The 23,931-nt window shown below is 32.8% G+C and overlaps 4 protein-coding genes across 8 annotated transcripts in view; 3 read left to right on the forward strand and 1 right to left on the reverse strand.

Annotated features, from left to right (window-relative positions):
- The window catches only part of Smox (Smad on X), a 26,594-nt gene extending 18,870 nt beyond the window's left edge, over positions 1-7,724 (forward strand). Inside the window, exon 6 of the mRNA XM_083083346.1 lies at positions 303-7,724. Within this exon, the coding sequence (XP_082939472.1) occupies positions 303-571 (269 nt within the window). The 3' untranslated portion in view covers positions 572-7,724. The remainder of the gene's footprint in view (positions 1-302) is intronic.
- LOC145962328 (uncharacterized) lies at positions 6,983-12,550 on the reverse strand. The gene is made up of 3 exons (XM_083083347.1): positions 12,405-12,550; positions 9,011-9,083; positions 6,983-8,485 (listed from the first exon to the last, which is right to left on the reverse strand). Exons 1-3 carry the CDS (start codon positions 12,461-12,463, stop codon positions 8,333-8,335), a joined length of 285 nt encoding a protein of 94 aa, XP_082939473.1. The 5' UTR covers positions 12,464-12,550; the 3' UTR covers positions 6,983-8,332.
- Positions 12,551-13,035: 485 nt separating this feature from the next.
- Pfrx (6-phosphofructo-2-kinase/fructose-2,6-biphosphatase) lies at positions 13,036-20,232 on the forward strand. 5 transcript variants are annotated; one of them, XM_083081419.1, is made up of 7 exons: positions 13,036-13,057; positions 15,764-16,188; positions 16,300-16,671; positions 16,941-17,042; positions 17,121-17,355; positions 17,788-17,915; positions 19,122-20,232. In XM_083081419.1, exons 1-7 carry the CDS (start codon positions 13,051-13,053, stop codon positions 19,176-19,178), a joined length of 1,326 nt encoding a protein of 441 aa, XP_082937545.1. In that variant the 5' UTR covers positions 13,036-13,050; the 3' UTR covers positions 19,179-20,232. The 5 variants fall into 5 exon arrangements, with proteins under 5 accessions (XP_082937545.1, XP_082937547.1, XP_082937544.1 ...); XM_083081421.1 differs by lacking the exon at positions 13,036-13,057 and adding an exon at positions 13,071-13,326; XM_083081418.1 differs by lacking the exons at positions 13,036-13,057; positions 19,122-20,232 and adding exons at positions 13,408-13,725; positions 18,100-18,994.
- Positions 20,233-22,110: 1,878 nt separating this feature from the next.
- Positions 22,111-23,510, forward strand: Gas41 (YEATS domain-containing protein 4 Gas41). The gene is made up of 4 exons (XM_083081422.1): positions 22,111-22,347; positions 22,462-22,743; positions 22,833-23,013; positions 23,099-23,510. The coding sequence occupies exons 1-4, from the start codon at positions 22,297-22,299 to the stop codon at positions 23,269-23,271; spliced, it is 687 nt and encodes a 228-aa protein (XP_082937548.1). The 5' UTR covers positions 22,111-22,296; the 3' UTR covers positions 23,272-23,510.
- Positions 23,511-23,931: the final 421 nt, after the last annotated feature.

Raw genomic sequence — 23,931 nt, forward strand, 5'->3', positions numbered from 1 at the left:
GTATGTTGGCGAACTATTTCAAAGTTCGAATCTCCTTTTATATCGTATTCTATTGCATTAGGATGGTTGAAAATTAATAAATCATATTTAAATTTCTATATTTTCTTTCCGTCATTCTTCAATATATTTTTCAATCCCTCTTGGATGCAAATTAATAATTGAAATTCTTTAAAATATCCCAAGTTATATAAGCTGTCCCAACGAAAAATAACGAAGCAATTGCTGCTCGAACTAAATCTTTATTCGTTTGTCATATCGTTCTCAGAACAGTATTCAAATTTATTTTATCTATTCGCTCCCAGGGTGTAATTTGAAGATCTTCAACAACCAGGAATTTGCGGCATTACTATCACAGTCGGTGTCGCAAGGCTTCGAGGCAGTATACCAGCTGACGCGTATGTGCACAATTCGAATGAGCTTCGTGAAGGGCTGGGGCGCGGAATATCGCCGGCAAACGGTCACCTCGACCCCTTGTTGGATCGAGCTGCATTTAAACGGGCCGCTCCAATGGCTCGACAGGGTACTCACACAAATGGGCTCACCTCGTTTACCCTGCTCCTCGATGTCCTAAGTCTTTGCATCCTCCTCAAAATTGTTCGTTCGCGATGGAACACGTGAGAGTATCTTTTGTGCGTTCTCGTCGTTGTCGTCGCCGTCATCGATTGGCTTGGCCTTTCGTCGTACAATACACGAAAATATAACTTGTTTACATTTCCTCGAACAAACACACTGTATAGTGACACATGCGAGAAGAAAAAGGCATACAATCTTGTCATACGAAGACGCTAGCAGTTGGCGAAAAAAGAAACGTTCAGGCACAACGATACCAAGTTTTTCGCATCGTAGCAATGGCTATCTCTCAAATATCGTGCAATTGAGCAATAACGGGGCGACCACGGCGTAAACGCGCAAATAAAAGAGTGCGAAATTGAAAAACGACGATTCGCTGGCGCGCGACAGTATAAATATCATAGTAAATATATTGAAGCTTGGTTTTAACACATATACATACACAGACGCGCGCGTGCGTACACACACACATACACACACACACACACACACACACAGTTCATTGTGATCGAGAAAGGAGGAAATACGTGAAGACGGAAACATGTGAGGACGCGAAGAGAACGCGGATCTTTGCCTCGGCTCACTTATATCGCGTGCATGTGCACCGCAATTGGCGTACAAGATATATCCAGGGTGATCATAATCCGAGTTTAGTCGATTCGTGTATAAGTAATAAAAAAAAACGAGAGTGATATTTATATATTATAAATATATGTATATATGTACCGCGCTAATACAGAGCTCAGTCTTTTACATATTTTTATTGCTTATTAAAGCAGACACAACTATTACAGTCGTTGTATTACAGTATACGTCAGATCTTTACGAGATATAATATACATTAATATATTATATGTATGTGCGCGTGTGTATGTGTGTGTATGTATGTGTGTGTTGAGATTTCACTAGCTACTTGAATCTGGAAAGAACTTGAATATTTTATATATTCACTCAAAGTACATCCAAGTACATACACACACACACACACATATGCGTGCATACACACATGTGTATATATATATATATGTCTCATTTCATATTTGTTATGGAAGATCACGATAGCATGATAGCATATACCGGTAAGAATGTTTAAAATTTGTTGCGTGCATAAGATTTTCCAGTGGCAACATAACGTTATCTATGTGTTTATAAAATTGACGGTTAGATTCCCATATCTTTGAAGTCATAATGTAAAAGTAAATTCCAATAGTATTTTTAGCAGAGAATATGGAAAAATAGTTAAAAAATTTTACGATCAATAGATATTATTAATAAACAATATTAACGCTAATATATAATATGAATATGTAATTTCATGACACTGTATATAGATTATACGTTTTCGTTTGACCTTCCTTATATTGAAATCAGATGGAATAATGATTGACTTCTGTGTTGTTGACTTTTTTTACGACTTTGAAAATACTGGAAGAAAGATGTTGTTCAGGCATGTATTTTTCAAGAATTTTGTTTATTAATGATATTTATTAGTCGTAGAATTCTTTAAATATTTTTCCGATATTCTCCGCTAAAAATACTATCGGAATTATTTTTACATTATGGCGCCAAAGTTGTGGGAATCGTGCTAAATTGACATATATATCAATGATATATATTTTTTCTAGTGAATTAAAAATGTATTCTATATGACTCACTCTCGAATGTACATTTAATGCGATTGCTTATGACATTTTAGCATAATGAAAACATTTATTTGATTGTTATGTATGTTTTCTTTAATGACAAACTTAAACATTTAAAAAAATGCAAGATTTATGTGCATGAAGAAACTTTTAATATATATATATATTTAATATATATATTTAATATATTTAATTTATGTTGTATTTTTTTATATATACTCTCTTTTAATATTTCTTTGGATTTGAGAAATAAATTTTGCTTTGTTTAACAATAAAGGTACTAGTGTATCTAAACTGTTGCAAGTATAGTAGGACCTCTTTAGGCTATGCGTAACTTTGCTATTCCTAATATTTCTCCTCTTTCCACATATATTTTCATCGATGCGCATAGCAATATTTCATTACATCCTGGAAATGCAAGCAATTGACTAGTTTTGTATCTAAATATTTTGTGTAAGAATATTTTATAACTATTTTTTTTTCCAGGAATTTCGTTCTACCGCGTCCAGCCTCATTTGTTGCCCAAATTATGAGGCTGTACTAAAATGTCTTCTTATATTTTTCTCATCTTTTCATATAAGACTCATCCTTATATTTTAGACTTATTGTTGCGGACAAAACTCTACCATTCATATACTTATTTAGATATTGTTATATTGATTGATTTACAATCCTCTTATATTATTATTAATCAAATCTGCTATAAACCAGTTTCATATACATATATTACGTATATACATATATTATCGTACACATACATTTCGCCTTTCAAAATATAAATATTTTGAAAGTCATAAAAGTTTGTATTTTTAAATTTCTTTTTTTACATCTATTTTTCTGTATTTTTATTGATGGGTTTCCAGTATCTTAAAAAACGAAGCACAGCTTCAGGAAGAAAAAGAAAAATCCATGAAAGAAATTGACGATTAAAAAAAAAAATGCACAAATTGTGTTAAGAAATTCTGAACATCTTGAAGATATGAAGCCTATCAAAGAAACGAATGTGGAATGACGAGTTATCATGTTCTAACGAATGGAATAAAAGGCAAAAGGCTAATATAAATAATAATATATAATAATTTCAAAGTGATATCGACTATAAAAACTGACTTTTAATATCTAGTGAAATTAATGCGTTATTGTGACACAGGAATATCTTATGCGAAACACGTTCAAGTTTTCTTATCAGCTATAGTAATCGATCATAATCTTCGATAAGGAATATAAAATGCATAGCGATAAATCCTTAAATTATCATGAAATGGAAATGTCGTTCACACGAACATTTCAAAGAAAAACTTTTGTTTATTAATAGTTTACGTTTACTTTGTTTCTTTGACATATATTTATTGCGATGATATTTACTGTATACTAATTACTTCAAGTATTTCTGTATTCACATAATTATTTTAATTAAAATCGAAAGCGTTGGAGTAATTATTAATGAAATGACATGAAATCTACAAAATAATATTTAGATTATTACATTATTATATTAATTTTGTCGTGTTGGTAATTTTCATGTTGTAGCTTCCCAATTAATCAAAGATCTCAGTTATCCCGTTCGATTCGCATCTCTTTTATAGTAAATTTTAGCCGAAGATTTTTTTTTGTGCGAATGCCATTTTACACGTAAGAAGCGATTCTTTTTTTTAGTTATAAAATATGCGACGATATGAATTTTGCACCGCGAATTACTCTAACTTTGCGAGTCATTATTTTATGTGAATAATGCGTTGATATGTGTTGATGATCTTAGATATATTGCTAAAGTGACGACGACGATGTGTAAATTTACGTCGATCAAACTTTTCGGTGCGAGTGAAAAAACGAGATAAATGTTAAGGAATAATTGCATTATGTTACCTATTGACGCCAGGGCTGGACGTAATATTTTAAACAAATATATGATATTTGGAAATAACGCAAGTAGCTTTAACAATCATTTTAAATATCGGATTATATGTGAGATACTCATATATGCTGAGTAACAAGATCACGCGTATTTTCGGGTGTATTGGATACAGAATATGAAATATCAACAAGATATTTTGTATCTAACAATAAGATATTCATATCGTTTGAATGTATTCGAGCTGTCCAGTCCTGCGCTCCAGTAAGAATTTATATATATACGAAAGAAGAAGCGATGTATGACTTGTAGTGAGATAGAAAAAGAGAATTGAAGGAAAGAAAAAGCGTATACAGAATAAGAGAGTGAAAGAAAGACAGGAAAGAACAGTAAGAGAGTGATTATCTAGATTATATCGCGTACTTTGTAGTTTAATTCCTTAAATAAGCGTGCTGGGCTTTCACAGAACATCTTTCGATATTACGAAATTCGCGAATTTCATTAGATTGACAGCGCGGAGAACAATTATTAAAAAATAGAGAGAGTCAAAGTTTATTTTCTTACAATTTATTCTCACGTATGATCGATTTATTCCGCTTATAAATATTCACTTGCTGATAGAATTTACAAAATTTAAAGTCTTCTCTTCAACTCCAGGTATTTCTATTTTAGAGAAGCTCAAGATGAATCAATTTTACTAAATTTATTTTGTGTTGACCCACATACTTTATAATAAAAAAACTTTTTTAAATCTTTTTCTCTCTTGAAAAGGACGGAAAAAATATTGGTAGGTGAATATTTATAAGCGCTAATGTATTTTTTATACGAAAGCGAGAAGAAAGTGCACATTCGTGAAAGCCCACTACGAATATCTCAATCGTTGGGCAGCTCGAATCACACCAATGTCTGATTGTTTATTTTCTCATTTTTGCGAAAAATTAGCATACACAGTCTCCTTGCTCGCGCTATCATTCAACGAGCCTTAGCCGGTTTCGATTTCGTGACAGATAAAGACCACTATGAAATTGATGTCACGTTTATAACTGTCAAGAGCTAACTTGTGACAGATACCTCCTCGCACATATATAGACTGCCATTAGAATATTTAAAAGAATAATTACAAATTTAGGAAAGCCGAAAAAGACTCGCTTATTCTTTCCTTGCGACTAGCGTTCTATTCGATTATTCAGATATTCGACGGAACAAGATTCCTGTGCTAAAGCGGCCATATCATTCGATATTATCGCATTATAATCCTGGAATTTGTAATATCGCATCAATGTACTCGGGATGACTCGAAGCGTTATCCGGTCACTTTTCATCCACGAAAATCCCCTTCTTCTAATATTTCAAAAGTGGCTTGTGATAAAAGTTGAATACACCCTGCCCAGCAAACACCAAGTAACATTTACATAATTTATATAATTGTTAGTTATAATTTCCCACTCAACAATATAACTGTTACATGTTATGTAACAGCTATAACTGTTACATGTTATGTAACAGCTATATCGTTGAGTGAGAAATTATAATTAACAGTTATGCAACTGTTATTCGGTGTTTGCTGGGTGTGCATATTATGACATATCAATTACCTTCGCGCAATATTACAGATGGCAAGCGATCATTGTGCAATGATATCGTTCGTTGTATGGGGACTGTTTAAGAGAGAGATAACTGTGATAGAGAGCCGCGCTCAGCTTCGAGAAGGAGCACGTCACGTGTGCACGCTTGGATCCATTGTTTTTATTTTCATTTGACGAGTCATGTAATGATGATAGAAAGATACAACGTAAGTATAATATCTCGAGAGAAACTATTGCTTAGAGATGTATCTTTCGTTTAATCTTATCAAGATTAAGATCATTTGTTGCCAAAGGTGTGTCTCGTTTAAATAAACCACTTGCCTTCTGTAAATTGTTTCTACTTGTATAAGACAGCAGAATTGGCGGATAATTGAATTTCTTCTTCAAGAAGTTAAATTTCGAGAATTCTAGTCCCTTCCTACTCCTCAAAACCAAATGCATCATCGTGAATAGAAGGAGAGACATTTTGATAATTCTCTCGCGAATACTTCTTTTTGTTCGTTTTTCATGTATCTTTGGCGGGATCAACTATTCCAAAATATGTAATATATGTCATCGTCTACTTAACACGCATACAAAGCTTTGAATCGAGCGGCCCGACGATCACGGGTTTTTAATTCTATATATAAACATATATATATAAACTACTTATATATTTCTTGTGTGTGTGTGTGTATGAATAGTCGTGTCCATGTCGTGAATTGAAATAGGCATGAACAATTTTGTGCGACAAAGATACAAAGAGAAAACAGTTGTATATCACTAGCGCGTATCAAAATTTGCCTCTCTTGATTCACATTTCTCTTTTTCGTTTCTTTTTTTTACGACATGGACGTGGCTTTTTATGAAAATACGAGAAACGAAAACGAAAGAGCGAAAGAGAGAATGAACAAGACGTTATAGGGAAATGGAATATCGAGCCTGAGAGACTGTATAATAATTATAAATAAATGTACAAGTTAAGAGACCAAAAGAGGGAAAGAGATCTCCCAACGTTTTATATTATTTAAATTATATTAGTAATACTTTCTTATATTAATAATAACTCTCGTTATACGGTATTATATATCTAAGAGAGATAGATTTTGCTTTCTTGTTATATAATATTTCGTAATTTTTTTTTTGCAAGATCTAAGCATAAATTTTGCATTTAAAGATAAGTCTTCGTTAATTTAATCAATATTTTATTAAAAACAATGATTTAATCTTACAAATGCTCAGAGATGGCACATAATACGATTATACAAATATAAATTTATATAATGATACACACATATGTGATTCTGTCAATTATAGTGCGGTAAGTTTGTTATATAAAATCAAAAGTGATATCAATTGGGAATAAGTTTTTTATTAAAATTTTCTAATTTAGTGAACATGCAGTAGTGGCAAAATAAAAAGAGAAGTGGAAATTTTTAATTATTTTTCAGATAATCATATGTGGAGATCCATGAGTAATATCCGTGAGCAATCTACATAATATCTTGTTATACGACGATAATACCTCTCTTAGCGTGATTTTACAATGAAAAGAGAATAAGAAGTATTATCAACAATATTCGGTCGATAAACTGTACGTTAAATTGCAATTCGATCTACTTAATAACATTAAACCTTTAGATAATACAAGCTAGATACGGACAGATCGATGTCTGTTCCATGAAACTTTGGATCGAGCTTATTTGTTATCTCGTTGAGAAGAACTTTCGATTAATCGAGAATGAGTTCTAAAATTCTTTGAATGTAATGGACGATTGTAGATAAGCAATTTTACAGATAGAAAAATAAAAATTGTATAATCTTAGTAAAAGTTTTAATCAATTATCCAAGTTTGGTGGTAATCAACGTTGACGAAATCACGTTGAATAACATTACATTTTCCGATATATTATTTCTTCTCATTAGAATAATCCTGTTCGATATAAAGAAAGATTGCATACGATATATCCAAATAGGTACCATCATTGCATCGAAAGGAACCACCATTTTGAAAATAACTAAAATAAGTTAGGATAAGTCGTGATGCAAAGTAACGCAATCTTCTAATATATCGGTTACGAAAGTTCTTCTCTCGCATCAAGAAAATAGTCTTTTGCAAAGCCACATCGTCTCGTATATAGAAGTGACATTATTTGCTCGCAAGACTAGAATACCGGCTCTTCCCTAACGTGACAAAATATCTCAAATATCCCAAAAAAGGTATTGCATCAGGCAGCGTAAACGTTTCGCTTGTTCAAAATCATCAAACACATTTTCAGATAAAATCGCCATCAATCGCATTCACCAAATGCCTATACCAAGTGCTGAATTCAATGTAACTAAAGCGCACAATTTTGTGCGCGCGTCTGCGAATCGAGGACATGATGATCTTTAGATTCGACCCTTGAAGAATCTATCAATCACGTTCTAGGAAAGGAACATGCTGCGAAATGTCTACGGAACTGTAGTTTGCCTAATATATATACATCCGCCAAAAATCTGAGACCTTATACGTGCAAATTCTCGTTTTACATGCGGAAAGCTCGACTCGACATACATCGTGTTGCTACTTTTAGGACGACATCGTTTACAATAAAGGGAGGTGTATATTTCGTGAGTAATTGAATTTTGTTTTAAATGGACTGTTGATTTTGATCAAATGACAGTTGATTTCGATCGAATTATTATTACGATCCCAATATTTAACAGACTCTTCGCAAACGGCGCTGGTGCGTCGATTGCATCTGCTTCAAGGAGAACATACTTATAGAGAGTCCAATGGTCGCGAGGAAAATTGCGGTTGTTTGTGCGCCGCGATCAAAGTTTCTGCTCTTATAGATTGCTGAGCCGCCTCCCTGAAAGCAAGAAACGTTATAAAAATGTTATGTATTTGAGGGGAGAAATATTTTTTCTCACGCGAAATATATTGTTTTTTTATAACATAATAATTATATATTTATTTTGCATTATAATTACCATTTATGACTCTACATATATATATATATATATATATATATATATATATATATATATATGTATATATATGTATGTATGTATATGTATATGTATGTATGTATGTATAAATTTAAAAAAATATAAAATAAAATCATAAATAAAAGCAAGAAATAAAAATAAAATAAAACAATATAGTATGAAACATGTAAAATATTATATAAAATTACATTATATTACATAAAGTATATATGTATGACATATATTATAATTTATATTTTATTATTAGATTAAAATTTTTTGTGAACTGCATTCCAAAATTCTGACTTTTCGATAAAATTGCTAGAAATTTTTGAAAAAATTTTTATTTATAATAAACAGATGGGGGCGTTAATTAAGTTGATGTTAATTAAATCCACAAGTCTTACCTGACTCAGTGATAAGCGGAAAGCGTATAGAAGAGAATGAGTCGGATGCATCGTTAATACAATTTCGTTTGTCCTGAAAAAAGAAAAATAGATATTTATTCGTTAACTCATTTGATTTTATCACCAAATTCAAGAAACACACACGCGATTTTATTAAAAAAAAAATTCAAAATTAAGTTTCAACTTTGCTTTATTTTCTTCACAAAATAAAGAATAAATTTCATGAAAAACGTACTATTTCCTTTTTATTGATGCGCCACATGGAAAAACGCATTTAATTCAATTTGACTAGGCATCGACTTTGAATGATACATATGTGTATATTACCACGAATAGAAAATATATAACGAGGCAGCGAGACTACAGTGTAATATAACAGCGAACTAAAAAAATCCTTCGCGTAAAACACATTTTTATCATGTCATGAACAAATTCATGACGTCAACGCCGAAACATTTGTTCTAAATAGATAATAAATAAATAATAAATAATAAATAGATAATAAAATGCCTATTTTGCAAATAAAGACGCTCGTGATATGTTTGAATTTTTAGCATTTTTTACATATAATTAAAAATGTGAGGATGCTACGTACGTTTATCTTAGCAAAACTGATTATTATATAAAAAGTAGGTGTAAAAGAACAATATCTTAAAATTATTTGATCAAAATTATTCTCTTATAAATTCTAAAATAAATAATTTTAATAATTTTTTAAAAATATAATCACGTATAATATAGTTTAATAAAAACTTGATAAAATAGCAACTGTCGAGAATATATGTACATAATGTCAAGTACCAAACAAGCTATTATATGAATATCTAAATCTCTCTTTGCGTGAGCTCATATCATATAAAAAAATCAACAAATATTTACGCGATATCAATAAAGATATATGAAGATTAAATTATGTACCAAGAGGTTTTTCCACCATATTAACGAAAGGAGAGTATTCACCTACATATTCACCCATAAACAATCAGTAAAAAATTATTTTCTCGCGTCATAAGAGATATCGAAACTCAATTGAACTATTGAACTAGATTAGTCGACCGATCTCGCTTTTTGATTTCATGTCATGCGTCACCGATTTATGAGTTCAGTTTAATAATTCTTGCAAGTAACGCGGAAAAAATCTGCGGCTGCTAAATTATTTTATTTAACGATTTTAACAAGTATATTTTGCTTTATCAATAATTGTCAAGTACACAATCGCTTCTTTCATAGGTTATCAGGGCAATCTCTTCCCAAAAAAAGCTCTTGTAGCTTATCTCGAGAGCTTTTCAAAACACTATAATAAAATATTTTTTTCAAGTACTTTTCGAGTTATGAGGCTTGAAATAATTTCTTAATTTTTACATAAACTATAAAATATCTAGTAAAATATTCATTTTTTTATTATTTTATCTTAGTACTTTTATGTACAAAATAATGAGAGGAATCAATTGGTGTAAAGAAAACATAATTGTTCCGAAAAAAAAAGAAAAAAAAATATGTAATTGTTAATTGCAAATTACATATTTTTTCTTCGAAACAATTATGTGTTTTCTTTACACCAATTGATTCCTCTCATTATTTTGTATAAAAGTATTAAGGTAAGATAATCGAAAAATGAATATCTTACTAGATATTTTATGGTTTATGTAAAATTAAGAGATTATTTCAAGCCTTGTAACTCGAAAAGTACTCAATGAAAAAATACTTTATTATAGTGTTTTGAAAAGCTCTCGAGGTACAAGAGCTTTTTTTGGGAAGAGATTGCCCTGATACCCTGTATAAGCAACATATCAATTCAGCGATGAGTAAAATTAGCTTTATCATAAAAAGAGAACACGGAAGCGATACGATTTGAAAGATAATGATGATCCCTCTTGCGTAAAACATTGTTATCAATATTAAACATACTGTCTGTATCATGATGTATCACGAAGAGAATGAATCTAAACGCACACAAAAATATCATTGCATTCCACGACTAAAAAATATGGCTATATTTAAATGCGTACTGATAAAGAGCCGCGAGAAGCGCCAAGGCTCTCTAGAGACACTGAAAATGAATGAAAGCTTAAATTAGATCCGTTCAACTTTCGTCTCACAGACCAGATTAGTTTTCACCTCTTCGTTATGCAACACACATCGCACACGGTACATTTAATTATCGATAAAATTATCGACAAATCAACGATTGTGCCGTTATTATCTCGACGCAAATCCATTTTTGATTTATTATTCCTGAAACGAATGCAGGAAAATATATCATTAGCGATACAATCCACGTGTTGAGTCGCGAAGGAGACGAGAAGGTTAAATAATGCGCTCTTAAACTGTATATAACATTCAAAATTCTATTCTGTGTAATATTTCGGAAGTTTGGCATTGAGCCTTCATGGGAGTTACCGTATTTATTTCCGAAAAGTTTTAGATAAGATTCCTCCTGCTAAGATATGTTTAATGAGCACTAAAAAAATTAAGTAATTTGGGAAAAATAAGCCTTGAAAAATAGCTAAAAATTTTACTGCGACAAATGTATTAAATATAATTCTCGATTATATTATAAAATATTAAATCTAAAATCTAAAAAAAAAATACAAATTCTATAATTATATCAAGGAAAAAGAGAATATATAGAAAAAAAATAAAAAATAAAAACGCATGGGAATCTAGTGTAACATAACCTATACGAATGCTTAAAGATAGCACGTGTGGACTTTTGTAAAGATTACAACAGAATTGTTACAGAATTGTTTTCGCATATATTTTTTTCGCAGCGTGAAATAACTGAAATTACTGAATTTAATTAATTCAACATCACACATTATTTCATGTCATCGGTACAAAGTATATCTATAATTAAAGGAATCCTTTCTGCATCGTTTACGGAAATGAAAGAATAAACGGTTTTCTTCTCGCGATTATTTTCGTCAAATACAAAGCGCGATTAGCATTCGTTGCATAATATGCGGTTACGTGACAAAGGGTAATTTTATTCAGTACATGTGTGTTGTTTATATTTAATATTATATATTTAGTACATATGTTAAATATATATTTACCGTCAAATATATATATAATGAATTTACCGGTATATTCCGTCTACATATGTAGACAGTACATATGTGTAATTTTATTTGAAAAAATAATCATTAAAATTAAAAGAGATAAACATAAAGGAATAATTTTAATCGTCCTTTACGCGCTCAAATGTATCTTTTATATTTGTGTGTGTGTGTGCATAATCGATCGTTACCTTGCCGGTATCATCGAAATAAAAATATCTCATTGCCGCGATATTTTGACTTACATGCAAGAAATAGTACGTTTAATAACATATCGTATGAATAATTAATTAATTTGGCGATTTTTGAAACACCGAGCGGCATACATCACTTACCTATCCGTCTCGAGATCAGCTGACGAAGGAAAGAGGCGCACACTAGAAATATACGGCATATATGCCTCGATGCCACCGGAAATGCGTTATAAGCCTAAAGATACGATTGCATGCGTGGGGCAAAATGTTTGTAGGACGTACTGGTTGGCTATCGGATTTTTTACAGCTCTAAAATCTTCTAGAAATCTTCTAGCCAATCGTATACGTCCCATAAATATTCTATTGCATGAACGTAAACTTCCTTTAATTTTGCTGTGCATGTATATTACAAATCTATTTTATCAAACATGTTGATTGGCTGCTATCGAGAACTTTTTAACTGACAACCAATCAGTGCGTTGGATACGCGACTCTGATATCCAATAGAAAGACTGATTTCTTAGACTGCGATTGGGGGAACGCTAGAGATGTCTTAAAGTCACTAGAGAGAGAATTCATTTCTTATAACATTGCACTGAATTTAGCCGATTATCTTTATAATCGATCGATTATCTTTATAATTTACAAGAGCGAGAGACAGATATTAAAAGAGTAAAATAGAATTTTATTAATATTATACTTATTCTCGATCCATAACAAATCTTATCTACTTTTTTTTCAGAGATGGAATAAACTAGAAAGAAAACTCGAAAGAGGTGACATCTCGATGACAGGTCAGTCCGTCACCCTGGAAAATACCTCGACATGGAAAAATTCCAATCTCAAATCATCGAAATTATCCCACACAGCACTGAATATCGCAGCAATATTATTAACATTGCAGCAACATTGCAATATTGCTGCAATGTATGGGACATTTCGTAGCTCTTGATCGCGATCTGGACAGACTCCCAATCGTTGCGACGACCATCGACCATCGTCGACCACATCAACTGCTGTCAAGTGACTGTTGCGCGCGCGCGCGCACGGCCCCGTGTGACAGGTGACAGCTCCGATTCTCGCGGACCTCACCCCGGCCGAGCCAGACGTCTCCCCCGCTCCCCCCCCCCCTATTCCCGTCTGTTCCCACCGCTCCGATAGGTGATGACGTATGTACGACGGCGGCGGCGGCGGCGACGGTTGTCTCGCCACCGTGCTTTCGTCGTTCGTGCCCGTTCCTCGTCGGCGGCGCCAGCGCCAGTACGTCGACACGGTCCGTGCGATTCGCGCGTGGACGCATGCGATTCTCTCTGGCGTTCCTTCTTTCTCTCTCTCTCTCTCTTTTCCTCATCTCGACGGTCGCATCAATCGTCCCCGCGTAGGATGACCGACTCCGATATCGAGATGCATTACACCCCGCCGACGTCGGACACCATTCAGACGAAGCCGTTCCCGATCCGAGGTAAGGTATTTTCAGTCTCGTGCGCGCGAATCCCCGATTGTACCTTTCTCTCTCTCTCTCTCTCTCTCTCTCTCTCTCTCTCTCTCTCTCTCTCTCTCTCTCTCTCTCTCTGTCTTCTCCCCCGCCCCTCTGTCCTTTTCCCCCGCGATCTCGCGCGATCGGACACGTGCGAGGAACGTGAGCTCGTGTTTGCGCGTTTCGGAGGAAGTTCAAGGTCTTCGATCTCGCGGTCAATGTACCGGGTGTCTTCTCCCTGACACGATTAATACGTGCATCTCCGCCGAGCTTCGTCCGCGAAAAGTTCCGAGCGGGAAGCGCATGTCTGGGGCCCCGTACAGCGCAAAATATTGCAGCAATATTATTATTGTTATTGTTGCAACATTGCAATATTACCGCAATATATTGCTGCAATGTTCTGTGCTGTACGGGACCTCCCAACGAAACGCGAAAGAGCTTGCTTTGTGCATTTATCTCTCGAGGACCGATAGTCCTGTTTACCTGGCGTTTTTTTATTTCATTATCGCGAAAAACCAAAATTCAAAGATCGATCTATTCGATTTCTCGTCGGAGAGACCCATGCAGCACAGAATATTGCTGCAATGTTCTGTGCTGAATGGGAGAGAGAGGGAGATCTGTTTTTTTTAAATCACCTCCTTCAATATGTCTCGATGCAATGCTTACTTTAGATAATAAAGCGTTTAAGCAAGGAGAAAAAAAATGAAAGAGATAAAATTAAGTTATCCTTCCGGAGGAAAAACTTTGAATCGGCCGCAAACAAAGCAGACCTGATGCGCACGTGATAATTATCTCCGTTTTTTCCACACCAATAACCTTCAATGGTCGTTTCATAAAAATAAAAACTCTTTTATTTCCGAGCACGTGACAGAGAGCCAGCACCGTTTCTTTTGCATTTATGTGCACGGCCATTTAATATTGTACGGTAAACGCATATCATCGTATAATATTATCGCGTTCAAGGAAACAAGATAGTTAGCTAAATTGTTCCGAGATAGATAAAATGCCAAGTCCATTCGACAAAATTGTTTCGAAATAAAATAAAAAAAAGAAAAAATACATGGATATCCGGTCAAGAGGAACAATGTCGTCAAAAGCGACACATTCCGGCGCTGATAAGATTATTAGTTGCTCAAACGTATATTATATCGCTCTATTCAATCTTGGCTCGACCTTAGCAAAAAAAAGATACGGATGCGGGAGCGCTTGGATTCTTCCGATATGATTATTTTTTGACAGATTATCATCGCGACAGCCATGACATATCGTTTTCAATGATAATTCTAATTATTTATATAAATGTTATATAAATATTATATAAATATTGTATTATATATCTAATTATTTATATAATAATTTTTCAGAGATAATTTGAAGGAGAGAGAAGCACTTGAGGCGAATATTCCAGAATATCTTATCATTATCGAAACATATCTCGGAGCGTCAGATTTTCCTCGATGGGACTGAAATAACTATGCGATTAAGATAAATAGAAATAGCGATGAAGCATTATGTTCGTGTCTCATGTGCATAATTATCATAAAAAGCGTAAAATAGAACGAAAAACAGTTTATCGAGTCTCACTTGTTAGTGTCTGATTAAATCCAGTTTAGTAAAAGAGTTATAAGAACCGCATTTCGCACATTTAAGTCATTTATAACGATGTAACGTTTTTGAAAAAAATTGCAAATTTAAAATGCACATGCACTTGTATCAAATTCATATATATCATACAGATAAGGATTGATAGATAAATTATACAGATTGATAAACAATATTATAATTATACACTTGATGAACACTGGTTACATGTCAGAGCGTGGAATTTGGCGTGTTGCAAATTGACATTAAAACCAATACGATGCATTGAATCTATTTTCAAACGGATGAGACGCTCTGTCGATTAAAAGATTGAGAATCCACGTGATACGACATGTATTACATCATCGATTACGACTTATTCCGCGACAATTCGTGTCTATCTCGATGCGTTTCATCAGGCTTCGATATTTTTTTTTTGCAGGTGAACGTGCGAATTTCGTGAACAAGCCTCACGTGATCGCGATGGTGGGTTTGCCGGCTCGTGGCAAGACTTACATATCCAAGAAACTGTGCCGATACCTCAACTGGATCGGCATCAGCACCAAGGTCTTCAACTTGGGCGAGTACAGACGACACGCCACCACGGCCTATCAATGCCACGAGTTTTTCCGTCCCGATAACATAAAGGCCATGGCGATCCGGACGCAGTGCGCCAAGGATGCTCTAAACGACGTCTGCAGGTGGTTGGAGAGAAGCGATGGCGAAGTGGCCGTCTTCGACGCCACCAACTCCACGGTCGAAAGACGCCGGCTCATACACGACATCGTTGTCCGCAATGGCTTCAAGCTCTTCTTCGTCGAGTCGGTGTGCAACGACCCGGAGATCGTCGAGCAGAACATCATGGAAGTATGTTTCAAAGATAGAGATTGCGCCGCTAATATTCCTCTTCGTGTTTAAAGATTAAAAGCTCTAGTACAGACAAGTCATGAATCTAAACATCACAATTTTTTTATTCAGGTGAAGGTCAGCAGTCCGGATTACGCGAATATGAAGAAGGAGGATGTACTTGCCGACTTCATGCTGCGAATCGAGCATTACCAGGAGCAGTATGAGCCGTTGGACGAGGAGCGCGAGAACGATCTGTCGTTCATGAAAATATACAACACCGGCGAGAAGGTGCTGGTCCATAAGCACCAAGGCCATATACAAAGTAGAATAGTTTACTATCTTATGAACATTCATATTGTGCCACGCACCATTTACTTTACCAGGCATGGTGAGAGCCTGATGAACCTCGAGGGCAGGATAGGCGGTGATTCGAACTTGGCCGAGCGGGGACGTGAATATAGCAAGGCACTGGCAGAATACATTACCAGTCAAAACATACAGGTAATCTTTCCGCGAATTTTTTAACGTATATTTTTTATTAATTTATTGATATTATGCTTGTACACTGTGTAAATAATTTTATAATCATATTCCTTTCCTATGTCGTACGAGAGTTTTTATTCTGATCGTTTTAGAGTCTTATGTGGTACCAGTTTTTTCAACAATACAAAGATATATCACTTAGGAAAATAACAATTTGTTACATAAGCAATAAAATCTTTCACATACATGTATTATCAAAGTGTTTTTACTTGTACGTTTATTTATAGGGTTTAAGAGTTTGGACTAGCTGGCTGAAGAGGAGCATTCAGACCGCGGCTGATGTAGAAGCACCGCAAGAAAGGTGGAAGGCTCTCAACGAGATTGATGCCGTAAGTTGAAGTGCATTGAATAAATTAGTTTCAATCAATCAATTTCTTACCTTTGTGTTTTTCCGTGAATTACCTCAGGGTATTTGCGAGGAAATGACTTACGAAGAAATATCCGAGAAGTATCCAACCGACTTCGCTGCCAGAGATCAAAACAAGTTCTCATATCGATATCCGAGAGGGGAAAGTTACGAGGATCTTGTTGCGCGGCTAGAACCTGTGATAATGGAGTTGGAACGTCAGGGTAACGTTTTGGTCGTAAGTCATCAAGCCGTTCTACGATGTTTGCTCGCTTATTACCTGGACAAAAGCGCAGGTCAGTATATTTTGCGAGATATCTCATGAAACTTGTCCTTCCCATCGCTTATGCATGCAAAGAAAACGGTCCACCAAGTATAATCGCCGACACTTGTATGATTCATAGACTCACTTCCGAGAATACAGATGTTGATATACGAGATACTACGCGCAACTTTTGACCTTTATATTGAAACGCCGAGAAAATAAATGATAAACACTCATGCATGCAAAAACGAATTATAACGATGTAATTATTTGTGCCATCGCGTTGTCGAATAGTTTGTTCTCACGCCAAATCTTGTTATCGGCGTTATATGATTTCTAATACAAAACATTGATATTGATTTGTGCGGGAAACCTGCATATGTAAGATGTCTCAAATTTTTTTTTCTTCCAAGGAAGACTGTCATGTATAATTAATTGTCAAATTATTTTGCTTCCATTGCAGACGAGCTACCGTATTTGGAAGTGCCTTTGCACACCATCATGAAATTAACACCAGTCGCCTACGGTTGTAAGGTGGAAAACATTCGACTACCGATAGGAGCTGTGGATACTCATCGGCCGAAACCAAAGGTAGAAATAATCATAATAAAATTCTAATAATTGTGATTATATTTACTTTTTTATCCTTGCTTTACTTACTAAAAGAGATCGCGGAAGCAAATATACTCTCCTTTGCTTGCTAGTCTTTCTCCAACACACTGTACCAATAAAAGATTTTAATTCTTATGCGTTCCTTATGTTTTAATGTTCTCAGAGTACCTGATACTATTAGCTGTAGTGGAAAAATGGACCATTTTCTTATATCTAATCAAAACGTCATCCTAGAATCATCTATATCCTCGTCCAAATCAAATTGCTTTCATGAATGATAGATCCGTCGCATGCATTTTTTAATATAGATCTAATTGTAAGACAAGCACATTGCATTTGCACACCTAATACTTCAAATTTCATATATTATATTATATGAAACTATGTTTTGTAAATTGTGCAACACTATTCTCTTTTAAATTATAAATAATATTGTTTATAATCTACTCTCATACTTTTAGTAGAAGGTTGTTAATATGTATTTCTAATTTACTATGCCATTTTTTTCAGAATAGTATAAGCATTGATTTTGTTAAATCATCATGATAATTTTGTTAAAGAGCATGATATGACATATGTTTAAAGCTTGTTTATTCACAGTGAGTCAGCAATTATATTTAATTTCTACTTACTTATTACTATGTAATTGCAGAATTATGCAAAGACTATTAAACATTTCATAATTCAATTAATAGCAGTAACAAGTAAATTGTAATAATGATGATAAAACTAAATAATAATGTTCCTTTAATACTTTTTTCTTATAAGATATCTTAGGAGAAGAATATCTTAGGAACGTATCTTATCTTATAAGAAGACAGCTTAAGAAGAAGATAAAATATCTTAGGAAATAAATTTTGCTTATAAAGTGTGGATAAAATAAAATAATATTTTATAAAAAATATGCAATATATTTAAATATACTTGCGCGTCAGATATTACGTAATAATGACATTACAACATAAAATTATTCATTAAAGATTAAAGTTTAAAGCTGTAGCTTTATACCAATGTAATTTTGTTTTAGCTTGCCAATAAAATCTTGCAATAAAGTTGTACATAGCAGAACATGTGTATCTACAGCAGAAGATGATATTCTTCTCTACATGAGTAGATCATTTTCTTTTGTGGCACATATTAATGAACGCTAAAAAAGCTGCCCATTGTAAAACTTTCAATTTTCAGATCCCGGGATATCTGGAGGAACGATTCAGAGGAAAAGAGAAAGTATTACGCACGTGATAACGACAAGCTTTTGTATAAGCATGGCGCAACCATTTCCTATCTATCTACGTTGATATACCGGAACGCTGAAGCAGAACATAGATTCCGGCAGCTGGCTGCCACTTACCCCTCCGTGTACGTCAAATCAGCACGTACATCCGAATCCTTTCTTCCTATGTGTCAGACAACCTAAAGACTAGATGCATCTAATCAACACAACTGACAATTGTATCCTCTTATGAGAAACATATAGGCACAGATGGAAGATTCTGTGTGACAATGCAAGTTCTGCAGGAAAAGAAAGAAAGAGAAAGAGAGAGAAAGTACGCGAGTATTTTGTGATTTTTATATTTTTTGATTGGCGCGTGTCTAGGTAAGTAGCAAGAATGTGATATCGAGGTAATCGTCGATGAAGGATTTGACGATTATATACCTATAGACGTGCATCTCTTAAGTGATATTAGTTCAGATATTGAATTTTTTCTGAATTGTTATTATTAGCATGCGACGTAAGCGTAACTCGTACGCGTACTTTGAGCTTGCTTTGAAGTATTTGCCTCTTGCTGGAAACATCCACGAGACAATATACACCGTATGTGTGTATATATACACATGATATGATTCCGAGACATCTTATTCTCGCGCCTGGTGAATATTTCAAAGCACGAATTGTTCACGAATTTAAAGTTAAAAAAAACAAATATCCTTTTGTATACGTATATATCGTTTGAGACATTATTTCTTTAGAATTATCTTTAAATCAATCGAATGCATAGAGCGATTCGAGCCAAATATTGTAAAACTGTGACGTTGATAATAATACTCGATTATGTAAAAAAAAACTATCAAGGTATAGTACAATATATTGTGCGATAATACACTTCCAAATAAACTACCGGATACGTACAATCTTCAGTCCGTTTTATCTAATATACGTATATCATATATCTATACGCGTCGCAATCTCTCGTATATTAAATAGCTAAACTATCAATTTCAATTACGCCCGATACGTATGTATCTCTCAATCAATAAGAAACTTGACTTATAATAAATAATACAATTTTATGAATCCTACTGATTTAAAACCTATTCGATAAATTATATATTTGTTCTGTTGCAACCCTATTTTTATATAAATATACAGGGTGTAACAAAAAGGTCGGGACACCGGATCTTAAAAAATATGAGTTGTACAAAAAAATGTTTCACATAAAAGTTGTAGAGCTTGAAATGATTTATTTACTGATCTTATCAGTTTGACTTTGGACAATCGTTTGAAGGTCACCTTTAATTTCTTAAACGGAACCCCCTATTTTTTATTGCTTATTCTTATAGCTTATCTCGAGAGCTTTCCAAAATACTAATTTAAGATGACATTGTTCTGATCTTAAGATCAGAACTGGATGGCGACGCCATCCAAGTTCAACCTGATAAGATCAGTAAATAGATCATTTCAAGCCCTACAACTTTTATCTGAAACATTTTTTTGTACAGCTCATATTTTTCGAGATCCGGTGTCCCGACCTTTTTGTTACACCTTGTATATAAATATACAGGGTGAGTTTTAATGGTTGTGTCAATCTTTTTATCATACGGGAGATTACCGATCGCAATTTTAATAAATTGATTGATACATAGATGTCAGTTAATTGAATCGACCGTATCAAAGGCCGAAATATAATGTGTACAATTAAAGCAAGTTAAAAGCTGAAATTATGTAGTGTGGATTTATTATTATTATTAAAGCTACGCATTTATTATTATTATTATTATTATTATTATTATTATTATTATTATTATTAAATATATGTTATTATATTTATTATTATTATTATTATTATTTTACTGTGATCAAATTAGGGATTTATTATTATACATATTCGATACATATTATACATATTAAAGCGGAAAAAATACATATTTAAAAATTCAATTCAAATTTAACACTTTAACGTTTTATGTAAAACTTTATTTCAAATTCCGCATTTATTTTTATGATAAATTTTTATTGTTTTATATGCTAAAAATATGCAGCAAAAAATTTTCTTCCTTCTTAAAATAAAATTACGCAATTGTTTCATAAGAATGTATTTCTTGTGGAACAATTGCGTGATTTTATTTCAAGAAGGCAGAAATACTACATACCTTTAGCGTATAACAATAATAAAGATTTTTATCATAAAAATAAATGCGGAATTTGAAATAAAGTTTTACATAAAATGTTAAAGTGTTAAATTTGAACTGAATTTTTAAATATGTATTCTTACTGCTTTAATATATTAAATATGTATACGTAGCTTTAATAATAATAATAATAATAATAATAATAATAATAATAATAATAATATAATAATAATAATAATAAATATAATAATATATATATATTTAATAATAATAATAATAATAAGTGCGTAGCACTAGTAGCGTAGCTTTAACAATAATAAATCCATACTACATAATTTCAGCTTTTAACTTGCTTTAATTGTACATATTATATTTCGGCCTTCGATACGGTCGATCCAATTAACTGACATCTATGTATCGATCAATTTATTAAAATTGCGATCGGTAATCTCCCGCATGATAAAAAGATTGACACAACCATTAAAACTCACCCTGTATACATTTTTTTCTCAGTACACACATAAAATAAATATTAATATAATTTGAATTAGTAGAACTTTCTTATCATGAGCAAAAATACCCCTGATAATAAAATTGAGAAACAAAAATATCCATCATCTTATGTATCTTTAATTTTTTCTCTCGCAAAAGAGAACTTGCCATCACAGACTTCTATATAAAATATTAATATGTAATATTTATACACTATAATAAAATTATATATTATATATTACTGATATTAAAGTATCTACATATATTAATTATTCTATAAAATACTATAAAAATCTGTATATGTCCTACATTTTTAAATATAACAGATAAGTGATTTCTCTGATTTTTTTAGTAGTTTCATCGTCCGTCAGAGAGCGCTCAAAAATTAAAACAAACATGAGTGTGAGAGAGCCCAAAGAATCTCGAGAGAGAGATGTTGTGCTGTTTGAATTAGATATAATTATTTTAATATATTAACTCTTCGTTTCAAAAATATGCGATTTCAATTCTATCGAACATGATGGCGTCTACAAATGAATTCGGCCCGGATTCTGGCGGTAGAGTGAAGGTGATCAAGCTTTTCACTGAACGTTTTAATGGTTTAACCTATGATATTTTGACGCTAAGAATGACAGAGAAATTAATTTAACGTTATTTTATATCACTAGTTGTTTGTCAACAGGGAGTTACCATTGTTAAGCCTATAGTTTATGGCAATGTGGCACGTTACTTTGATAAAAAGAGAGAGGAGGATGGTCATACCCATCAGTGGACTGTGTATGTCAAACCATATCATAACGAGGATATGTCTACTTATGTGAAGAAGGTGCATTTTAAACTACACGAGAGCTATAATAATCCTAATCGAATTGTGACCAAGCCACCGTATGAATTAACAGAAACTGGTTGGGGAGAATTCGAGATAGTTATTAAAATCTACTTTCATGATCCGAATGAACGTCCTGTAAGTGAAAAGCTTACCGCAAGATTAGAAAAATATGCCTTGTAAACTATCACTATTTCATCAACTAAATAGAAATGTTATAATTTTAGGTAACAATATATCATGTGTTAAAATTGTTTCAATCAACACCTGAGATACAGTTGGGAAAAGAAAGTCTAGTTTCTGAATTTTATGAAGAAATAGTCTTTCAAGATCCAACAGCGTTGATGCAACATTTGTTAAATTCCAGTAGACCTATGACTCTTGGCGTTTGGCGGCATAATACAGACTGTTTGTATAACAGTATATATTATTTCCAATAATTTTTAAATATAATTGAATGAATTGGATAAATTTTTTATATTTACTTTTACAGTTGAAGCAAAGAAAGAATCTACAATGAAAGACATTTTGGAGGCACGCAACAAAATAAGATTAGAAGTGATAGATCTCAAAGAAAAATTAACATTGGCAAAAGAAACAATTGCAAAATTCAAGGAAGAAATTGCAAAGATCTCTAAAGCTGGTGGAAGTTTGTCCGTTGCATAATAATATTATTTCAAAATTGAAATTAAACAACTAAATTCATATTGATTATTCCAAGGAATACAGAATTATCTTTTTTCCTACATTTGTATAAAGTGTATATAACTTTTTAATTATAACAGTAAATTTAATTTTAATTCAACTATAATTGCATTTGTAGTAAAGTTGCAAATAGGCTGTGAAAAGCAATCCACTAATCAATGATAAAATTTTGAATCAATAAAATTTTTATGACATCAATACATCCTATCGTATTAAAGTATATAATAAAAGTTCTTATTACCTAGTATGCTATAAAAATTCTTGTTATATCTACATTATTAATAAAAGAAAATTATTTTCAATACATAATTTTTATCATTTTGCAAAAAATTCAAATTAATGTATATTTAATGTAATATAAATAAATATTTAATATAAATTAAAGAGAGATAAATTTGAGAGAGATTAACTATAATCTATCTCTATTCTTTAAATTAACAAAAAAAATAATTGTTTAAAAAGCTTATGAAGTTTAGAAACTATTGGAATAATTCCTCAATCTCATGGAATAGTCTCAATGCTTAATTTCTATTAACTTTTGTCTGAATTGACCTATTTCTTCAAATATTTTTATGTTTCTTGTCTTGAGAAATACACAAAGCATTAAAAAAGTGCCTCTAT

Source organism: Camponotus vicinus, unplaced genomic scaffold (genome assembly GCF_025532165.1).
Source record: "Camponotus vicinus isolate PSW18456_S1 unplaced genomic scaffold, iyCamVici1.0 SCAF_11, whole genome shotgun sequence".
In the NCBI taxonomy this organism is placed as follows: Eukaryota; Metazoa; Arthropoda; class Insecta; order Hymenoptera; family Formicidae; genus Camponotus; species Camponotus vicinus.

Bases quoted from the DNA above. Each gene is read 5' to 3' on its own strand.
- Pfrx (XM_083081418.1), top strand. From the start codon at position 13,428: ATGACGTATGTACGACGGCGGCGGCGGCGGCGACGGTTGTCTCGCCAC. The intron at 13,726-15,763 runs GTAAGGTATTTT...TTTTTTTTGCAG, and splicing joins GAAGCCGTTCCCGATCCGAG to GTGAACGTGCGAATTTCGTG. The intron at 16,672-16,940 runs GTAATCTTTCCG...GTTTATTTATAG, and splicing joins TTACCAGTCAAAACATACAG to GGTTTAAGAGTTTGGACTAG.
- Gas41 (XM_083081422.1), top strand. From the start codon at position 22,297: ATGATGGCGTCTACAAATGAATTCGGCCCGGATTCTGGCGGTAGAGTG. The intron at 22,744-22,832 runs GTAAGTGAAAAG...TTATAATTTTAG, and splicing joins ATGATCCGAATGAACGTCCT to GTAACAATATATCATGTGTT. The intron at 23,014-23,098 runs GTTTGTATAACA...TTACTTTTACAG, and splicing joins TTGGCGGCATAATACAGACT to TTGAAGCAAAGAAAGAATCT.
- LOC145962328 (XM_083083347.1), bottom strand. From the start codon at position 12,463: ATGCCGTATATTTCTAGTGTGCGCCTCTTTCCTTCGTCAGCTGATCTC. The intron at 9,084-12,404 runs GTAAGTGATGTA...TTCTTTTTTCAG, and splicing joins GCTGATCTCGAGACGGATAG to GACAAACGAAATTGTATTAA. The intron at 8,486-9,010 runs GTAAGACTTGTG...TCTTGCTTTCAG, and splicing joins TCCGCTTATCACTGAGTCAG to GGAGGCGGCTCAGCAATCTA.